We start from the raw sequence: 9,975 nt of genomic DNA on the forward strand, positions 1-9,975 counted from the left end.
GCAGGGCTACAAGTACCTTTACAACAACGTCACTGGGAGCATGACAGTCTATCAAAGATCAGTAACCTTGAGGCCACCGTACCCTCCTCCCAACTTAACCTCCATTCCACACATCTGCTCTTATATTTTTATGCTTTTACATTAGCAGGCTGATACTGATCTTTATAATTAAAAACTGCTGCATGCCTTTTAGTAGACTTCCAGTCTCTGTGTTATATGATAGTCAACGGCTGTCCTGGAATCAGTTAACACACTTACATTGTGATGGATTGACACCCTCTTACTTTTCTGAGCTTTTAACTATGCATTCTTCTAATAGATGATCAGATGCTTCTGGATGTTCCAAGAAGCAGAATAAAGCACAGAAGAGACCAGGCCTTTGCTGTAGTTACAGTTAAACTTTAAAGTTTAAATTAAGACCTCACCCAAAACTCAACGCTTTTGCTTTGTTTCTTGTTTGTTTTATGTTTTTTTTGCTGCATATTTCTGCTCTGTTTTATCCATTTTAGTTGTACAGCACTTTAGTTAAACCTTGTTTTGTTTTTAAATGTACTTGTAATGTAATGTAAAAAATTGACTTGACTTTAGAAAATGGTCAGCACAAACAAACTCTCAAAGCACGTTAACTTGTTACTTTATCTGGTAATCCTGCTTTCATCTTGCAAGCCTTACAAACACTCAGCAAATCTGTTGACTTATCAAATACATAATGGAGTCCGGTAATTTAAGGGAGCTAAATGCCATAGTTAGACACATAAAGCACTGGTAATAGTGCATAAGGAATTGAGCCAGTGTCTTGTTTCTGTTCTTATGGCCTCGCCGCTCAGGCCAGAGGGATAAATGAAATGAGGGGTGAGGTAATAAAGAGCAAAGCGCTCAGAGGGAGCGCAGAAAAAAAGATTTGAGGCTGCCTGATCATAAGAACGGAAGGAGTCTGGTTATACTGGAGGAAGGAGGCCAAGGAGTTCAAGAAAGGCTTATCAAAATGAGGAGCTGTAATATAGTTGGTGAGTCAGAGGTGTAGAAGAGGTGCAGGAAAGGAGAAAAGGAAAAAATGGAAGCCAAACAGGTAGAAAATGTGACAGGAAAGACAGAGAGGGGAGGGGCAGCGGGGAGGGCAATTTAAGAGGTAAAGCGGACGGGGGAAGTATCACAAAGAGGAAATAAAATAAGAAGCAGAAAGAGTACAGAATGTGTGCGAGGCAGAGAAGGATGGGGGACGGGCTCTCCTGCCCGTTCCTTCATAGCAGGGAGGGCAGCAAAATAAATCAATAGTAGATAGCCAGAGAAAAGGAAGTGATGCATTAGCAGGAGAAAAGGCCAATGTCTGTTCGACTGCAATAGGAGAACACTGGTGTGCGCGCACATGTGTACTGGCCACCTGATACCTTTCAATCTGAGTGCTCTCTTTCTCTCCTCCTCGCCTTTCTGAGCTGCCATATTCAAATCCTCTCCCCTCGTTTAGGTTTAGGACAGTTTTGTGAAATACATGAACAGCTGCTCTGATTTTATTTTTTATTTTTGCTTAGATAAATAAAGATTAAATGTAAAAACTACAAAATTTATTATTGTATTTGCTCTCAGCAAAAACTGAAATAGATTAATTTAAAAAAAAAATCACTCCCTCTCTAACAGTTGTGAGACACTTAAACAACCTAATTCAACCTAAAATAATTAAAAATATTTACACCTGTGGTTTTGCAATCATTGGACCACCCGGTTCTTCATTGTGCTAAATTAGAAATATCTATTAATCATTATTGGAGTCTCAGCTTCCACCTGAATCGTGCGTCTGTAGAACACACTGCAGAACCGCTATGATGATTTCCTCTTAATATAGAAATAATATAAAAAGTACACACAGAGAACAGCTGCTTCCTGGTGTGAGGTCATACCAATGTGCCGTAGTGATGTTTACATGATGTACACCCCTAAATTTCCATACACGCGCTTCATCTCAACCTGACATCTTGGTCATATAGCTGAGGAACATATTGCAGCAGAATTCACACAATTTCTGCTGGGAAAAAAAGGAAAATAACAGAAATATTTTGGTGTAACAAATTAAAATGCTCACTAGAAAAAGAGAAAATAAGATCACAAACCTAATTAAAAAGTTCCAGTTCACGAGATATTGGATTTCAATGCTAATTTTCAATTAGGAGTTTCTATATAACCTTAAAAGTTACTCATTTTTGACTGAAGCTGTGGTCTCTCATCCATCCGTCCATCGGCTTATCTAAGTGAGAATCACAGAGTTTATCCCAGCTGTCATTGGGCAAGACATCAGTACACTCTGTTCAGGTCACCACTCCATCACACGAGTAACACAGAGAGACAGTCACACTCAAATTCACACCTAATCACCTGTTAACCTGACAAGTGTGCTTTTACACTGTGGGAGGAAGCCGGAGTACCTGGAGAGAAGCCTCAAAGCACAACAAGGACATGCAAACTCCACACAGAAAGGCCCCTGTAGTGATGACCGATTAATTGTATCATCTTCGCCACCAAACAATGTATATGCTCAATAAAACACTGCAAAAGGCAGCCTGAGTTGCAATGAATAAGAAAAGTCAATTTATGCATGGACCATGCATTCACGCAGACACGCTGGTGAGCATTAGGCTACTATGCTCACAGAAAAATCTGCTTTTTTGCAAATATATCCTCATTCCAATGCTTAAAAGTGTTATCACGCATTAATTTTTCTGACATCACATAGGTCTAGCAGTTTATTTAATTAGATAGATAGATGTCTCAACAACAAAATCTATGTGATGCTCTAAATAATTCTAAATAATTAAAGAGAGAAAAATGACAAATGTTAGAACATCCCAACATACAAAGTTTTAAAATGACCTGTTTCTGAATGAAGGCGCAAACAAAGCCAATTAAAGCAGTCCTACGACTCTGTTTTTTTGTGTTTGCATGTGTGATAGTGTACAGATTGAGAAAGACAGATGCGCGAAGCACACTCAGCATGCCGCTTTAGCTCGATGCCAAATGTCGTAAGAGTGAAGGAGTTAGAGCCGTGGAGCTACACAGAGCAAATCTGAGTGAGAAGGAAAGATGGCTTCAGTAAGTTCTAAGAGCCAACATAATTAGAGGTATTGCTGTTCTGGACCATAGCCATGCAGAGAGTGGAGAGAAAGCGGGATGAGGAGAATGACAGAGACGAGAGCGTGGTCAGCAAAAGAGTGAATCATCAAAGTTTACATTAGAGAGCTACGAGAGAGAGAGGGATAAAGTGCCCTCGCACACAATTTGTACGTGTGTGTGCATTTGTGTGCGAGAGAGAACTGAGGAATGGCTGTTAATCGTGACATGTGTTACACCTTATCTGGATCTGACATGACATGACACTCATCAGTCGTCCCCTCTTATCACTCAATTACCTTGCTGTGCTCTGATCTGCAGATTTGCCTCTTTGAGCTTTTCTTCTCCCCAGATAAAAGGTCTTAAACTCGCCTAAAAATTTAATCCCAGACAGGTTTGCATTGTGCTGACAGACAGCCGTTTACACAGATAAGTGAAATATTGTATTGTAAGTATATTAATTATTGTAAGTATTGTACGGTGGGTAAGAAATGCTGCAACCCTGCATGTTGGGTTACAACAACAATCGGTGTCCATAACAACATATTTTCCCTGGTATTCCCTTAACTAGAAATCACTTTGTTCATATCATTTTATTACGGCCTATCGCAGACACCTATATGCAATTACTGTAATAACCGGGCAATATCAAGACAGAGATTTTTCTCTGAAATATTTATCTCAGCTTTGACGTGCATCAGCAAGCTCAGGCAATTATGTACATTACCCTGTTACACTACTCCTTAAGACACACACACGCACACACACACACACACACAGCCTTTATCTGCTGATGAAAAATATGCTTGAGGGCAGCTACTAAATGGGCCATGATGTGAGGCTGATTTCTCAATGTATAGGATGTTTAAGAGAGGGTTGTGAGAAGAAAAAATATTAACTTTAAGACTAAAAAAACTGCTCTGTTTTGGTTTAGTATGTGCTCATGTGTGAACGCCAATCAAGTCCTCTCAGACTGTGTGGTGGGTGTTTTCCTTCCCCTCCAAAGAAAATAAGGAGCAACATAGCAAAACTAAAACTATTAAAGTCATATTTCAGTACATGGTGTACAGTAGAGCATCTGACACAGACAGATATTTCTGATCATCCCCTTCCTGGACATTGTAAAGAAATGATGCTAAGCCTTGCCAAAATATGATGTCCCAAATACGACAGAGACAGTATTAACAGGAAATGAATACCCTTTTTGTTTAGTGTGTTTGTGTGTAAAGGGGGATGGCGACACACACATACAGACACTAGGGTCTCTCAAGCACATGCCCAAAAAGCAGTTTTAGGGTCCTCCATGAACTCAAGGCATGTAGACCACATATCTGCTACAACATAGGCTGGATGTGCTGGATGTGCCCCTGAACGCAACATAATGCTTCACAGATGCTCTACGTTCATTTGATCCGTATAAATTAAGCTGTTTAGTATTTGCATGAGGCTTTTTTGACAGTGTGCGAAGAGATATTCAGCTCTGGATCAAATGCAAATTATGAGTCAGTATCTGCAGAGCAGCCAGATAGCAGGGAAGGACAGCCTCCGGCTAAACTTGTTGATGTCACGCCTTCCCCTCATTAGAAATCTCCTCATTCAAATTCACACACTGGTGTTCCTGTAAACACAACGTGCTTATTGTATTGGACCAAACACGCCGTTCTTTTCCTTTTGTGCTGTCATACTGGCGATCTACAGGTGCTTTGGGGGGTGGGCATGGGGGGCGGGAAGACCGAGGGGACGTGAGAGGCGTTTGCCGTGCGCTTTTCCAGCAACAGGAACGCAGCCTGTAGCACAGCAGTAGCAGCTTTCCCGTCATGGTCTCATTCATTATACCCGCAACCTGGTGTTAACGCCGCTGAAGGCTCTTAACTCACCCCGAGTCTGCTCTGGACCCTCCGCAAATACTCTTCCATGTCGGCCTGCGTCGCTACGGCGCTGTTGCAGATCTCTCCATAGACCAAGTTTCGGCAATAAGGCAGCTGATGTGGGCTTGTGTTTTTTCTCCCCCCTCTCTCCTCGCTTCCGAGTCCCCCGCTGCGCTCGCACTGCAGCACTCGCTGCTGCCGCGAGAGACGTCGGTCCTCCCCTTCTCAACGGGGCGAACCCACAACACCGAGCAGCGGGTGTGACGGTAGGAAGAGAAGATCCGACGGAGGCGCGCTCGGTGATTCAGCCGCGCACCCTGCGGTGGTAGGAGGCCCCCTCCCCGCCCTTCGTCCTTCTCCCCCGCTCAACCCCTCCTCCCCGTGCACATTAACACATCCCTATCCTATCCCATACAGCCTCAGATGAGACCATACTGAATTTAGTGAGTGATGAGTGCAGCCTAGCGCTCCAGCTTTACGTTACAGCACGCTGCTGGTTTGGCTCTATTCTTAATTTGAGGATATTCACACTTGTGGTGCACAGGGGAGGAAAAATGCCGCAATATGATAACAACCACAGCCAAAGAGCACCGCAGTACCTTTCTGGTACGGGCGTGCTTTCACAGGAAGCACTTTAATTAACCTGAAAGATGTCCCTGTGAGGAACAGTAACACACACACACATAGGAAGTCAGCCAATCCTGAAACTTTAATATTTAAAAGAGGTCGTTTATCATTGGTTCATTGTGCCACTGGGTTTAACTCTTTAACCCCCCCCCCCCCCCCCCCCGCCCATTTGGTTTCTGATAAGTCGATTACACTCAGATTAATTATAAAGTAAAAGTAATAAAGGGTCACGTCAATTAACATGAAGCTTTGGCTTCATTTGCCAGTTCGTGAAAAACAACTGAAAACTCATGCTATACTGTACCAATGCCAAATCTTGTTTGTGATAAGAGTAACGAAAATGGAATGATAACCAAATAAATCAGCATGGACTGTGGTTATTTTCTTATAACAGGCCATTAAAGGACAAAAAGCAAACTGGCTGGTGTATCACTACATTAGAGACAATCCCCCATATAATGCACAAATGTTGTGTGTGTGTGTGTGTGTGTGTGTGTGTGTGTGTGTGTGTGTGTGTGTGTGTGTGTGTGTGAAAGAGAGAGAGAGAGAGAGAGAGAGAGTGTGTGTCTTTTTCACATGGCTTTTAGCTCAAATACCACATTTATTGGAATCCATGGTTGCCTAACTGTATTAATGCAGCAGGCACTATGAGCACTACTGTGAGCATCTTGCTTCTCCATTTGTGGTGAAAGCAGTAATACTCTGCTCTAAATGCGAGCTCTGTTAGAGCACTGTCCCTGCAGAAAGCCAAGAGGGCTCTTACAATATTCAGACCAGATCTAATCAGTTCAAAATAAAAGTTATTGTTTCCTGAGAAACAAAAAGTGATAGACAGTTTGTTAATGACTATCTCTATCTATCTATCTATCTATCTATCTATCTATCTATCTATCTATCTATCTATCTATCTATCTATCTATCTATCTCTCTCTCTCTCTCTCTCTCTCTCTCTCTCTCTCTCTATATATATATATATATATATATATATATATATATATATATATATATATATTTATTTATTTATTTTTTTCAAACAATATGGGAAGGGTTACTTCCCTTCAAGGCTTTTCTACATGAAGTCACTCAAAATTAGTAAGACACTCTAACAAGGTGGATATGTGAAATACAATGAAGGGTAAGGTGCAAAAGGTCACCAAAAGTCTTAAATATCGAGTTTCCCCTGTTGCTATATTGTCAGTGGAAATAGATTTTCTTTATATATTTTTTTACATTTGCATATACATAACGTTACCCCCTTCATTGTGAACAAGCTGTAATGGTAGATTTAGTGTGTTCCTGTGTCTGGGAATGTCCAAGGAATTACAGTAACTTTCACAATAACAGAGAAGCGTGAGCAGGCACAGACTACACCTGAGCAATATATTGTCACTGTCCTGCTCTAGCCTGTAACTACTATCTGTATTTGCAGGAACATTTTAGAATATTCCTTCAAAGAATGCCTAACGACTGCCAGAAATTCTTTTGCAGGTTTTCTATATCAACAGCAAAGAGGATACATTTGCATATGCTCATCATAACACAGGTTCATTCCAGGTTTATTCACTTGTTTATTTATGATGTGCAAAGTAATTAAATCCATCCTGAAAACAAGGTGACCCCATGGAATCAAAACCAGTTTGCTGCTGCAATGTTTGGGCCCCTTCAATGAAATGAATTTAAAGATTATGATTTTGTTTTGTTAAAATTGTCTCATTTTTCTACACTTTATATCTCAATTTCATAATAAGAGCGTCACAAGCACTGAACACTGAAAAAAGCATTACTGCAAGTCCTGATTTGGATTTCTGCAACATTTCCAGTGTGACATTATGACAGACAGCACCACTTGATGCTGGCTCATACTCAAAAAGATGCTGCAGATTCGGTATTTAGTTTGTAGACTCTACAAAGTGAAAGCACGCATATGTTTGGGGAAAGTAAATGACCGATTACAAAGCTTTTAGACTAAAACGTTTGCTTTTAATTGCTGTGACAGTTTTTATCCTGTCGCTGTGTGGTCGAAGTTTCACGACGAGATTTCGGGGAAGAATTCTGGTTCTTTGCACCTAATCAGTTTCTGTGAAACGGGAACTCAAGACAGTTTTACCTGAGGTGACTGAAAGATTCTTGAAGGCCAACAGGAAGGCAACAGGCGGACCATCCTAGCTGTGATCCATTAATGCTCCCCTGGCTCGCTCTTTTATGGGCAAATTGTAAGATCTGTCGTATTTTGCCACTAAATAATTCCCCATCACGCAAGTGAGCCTTACAGCGTCTGCACTACAGTCCTAAACCGGCTTAATTTTCCATTGAAAACAATAGGCCGCGCTAATTGATTTTAATGGCTCTCTCCGCGACGATGCGCCCCTTATGACTTGGAGAGAGGTCTTTAAGATTATTATTATTAGTATAATTGCCATTACCCCCACACTTTCCCTTTGCGAATGGGAGACAGAGAAAGAATATCTTTGCCCTTAAGCTGAACAAATAATTATTAGAGACTGGAAACAAACAGACGACCGTCATTCACACGCGCGCCCACTTGCGCGCACGCACGAACACACACATGTCTCTCCACCTTAGAGGGGACCCCCTCCTGGCGACCCTCATTCCCTCCGCCGCCCTCTTCGTGCAGCGTGCCGCTTGTAATTTATGCAAAATTAATTGATACATCTTTTATAATTGATGTGCTGTAAACTTAATGAGTAATTTATGTAATTAGTCAATTAAGGATAATTCCAGCATATGTTCCATATGCCCAGAAGGTGTGCTTTACAACTAGTTATTTGTCCAGGAGTTGGGTGCAAGCGAACGCTGCCGTAGACTACCTAATTAATTTTGTTATGCAGATCAGCTACGGTGTCTATTTAACGGCCCCCTTTGTGAAAACAGATTTAATATTGATCTTTCCCGGGCGTTTTAAGAGGATGCTTTTACCCGCCCTGGCCTCGGAGGGCCTCGGTGTTTCAAATCTCATTTTTCAGGCGCAGGGAAAATAGTTATTCGGAGAAAACAAAAAAACACAAGCGCAGCATCAACTGTCTTTTAAAATGTTCCCTCCTCGTCAAGCAAAGTGGCACTAAAAAGTCATTTTCTTTGCAATTACATAATGTCTTTAAAATATGCTCTCCGTTGACACGGTTGACCTTTTGAGTGGGCTTGAAGGACCGGGACATAACGGGAGTGATACACCGGCTAATTAATTGACACAGTTTTGAATATTCATACCAAATACAGCGAGCTTGCCCTTAATTACATTGTTGGACTTCTCTCTTAGGAGGCTAAATCACGGAAGGCTTAATTATTGTAATGTATTCGAGGGCCCACCGGGGCACCGCGGAAGACAGGAGCCGTCAAGGACCCAGTCATGACACCTGGCCAGAGGAGAAAAAACTACGAGGAGGGAGGGGGGCTTTTTGCGGTTCTCCGCTGAACAGAATTCAGAGCAGGGGATGAAGTTTGTTTACATCCTTGTAGGATTCACCAGAGAGTGTTTGAACAGACAGACAGCCGCCGGACTCCCCTCTCAGCAATTAATCAACAACAGCGCCTCTCTCTCTCTCTCTCTCTCTCTCTCTCTCTCTCTCTCTCTCTCTCTCAGTGTGTTTTTGTGTGTTTCTGTGCGAACGAGCTGGTGTAATTGAGAGCAGAAGAGAAGCGCACTGATGATTGTGCGCAAAGGAAGACATGATTTATTGTTGGCAAAGTCTGAAAGTGCAATCGAGCAAATTTAACAAAGATGCTGTATTTATATATTCTATTCTTTACTATTTGTTTCCTCGACTCGAATGGGGGAGATTTCAACGCAAATCCACGCTCTCCGTCACAGTTCTTTCACCGCAGACACACAGATGACAAGGCAGTCTTTATATGTGAAGCAACTGAACACTTTAATACTATAACATTACATGACTTCTGGTGCTGTTTAAAAAATTGCAGGAGAGGTCAAAGGTCAAGTTTATTCGCAGAGAAAATGCCACAAAACCTTTGGTGATTTTGTTGTCTTGCTCCAAGACATTTCAGGAGATTCGCCACTTTAAACGAAGATTAGAAGTTAAAATCGGTCCAAAAGTGTCAATTTTGTCCTCGTGTACTTTACGTGGGAGTCTTTGATTGGTAAACAGCAAATTAGACGCAAAGGCATGTGCTGAACGCACATCCTCTCATGTTTATCCCCCCCCCCCTACACACACACACACACACACACACACACACACACACACACACACACACACACACACACACACACACACAGCCCTCTGCTCTCTCATGACGTGTCCCCTGAGTGTCTGGATAATAGATAGTAGAGCTGGCGACCTGCGGGGGTCTTACAAAAACGGCGCTCATTGAGTGTGAGCGTCGCACAAGAGGAGAGGAGCCA

The 9,975-nt window shown here is 42.0% G+C and overlaps 1 protein-coding gene across 5 annotated transcripts in view; it reads right to left on the bottom strand.

Annotated features, from left to right (window-relative positions):
- LOC101477260 (uncharacterized) overlaps positions 1–5,392 on the bottom strand; it is a 39,247-nt gene extending 33,855 nt beyond the window's left edge. For all 5 annotated transcript variants that reach the window (XM_004547328.5, XM_004547330.3, XM_004547329.3 and 2 more), the window contains exon 1: positions 4,977–5,392. In XM_004547328.5, the coding sequence (XP_004547385.2) occupies positions 4,977–5,015 (39 nt within the window). In that variant the 5' untranslated portion in view covers positions 5,016–5,392. The remainder of the gene's footprint in view (positions 1–4,976) is intronic.
- Between the last annotated feature and the right edge of the window lie 4,583 nt (positions 5,393–9,975).

Source organism: Maylandia zebra, linkage group LG12 (genome assembly GCF_041146795.1).
Source record: "Maylandia zebra isolate NMK-2024a linkage group LG12, Mzebra_GT3a, whole genome shotgun sequence".
Taxonomy (NCBI): Eukaryota; Metazoa; Chordata; class Actinopteri; order Cichliformes; family Cichlidae; genus Maylandia; species Maylandia zebra.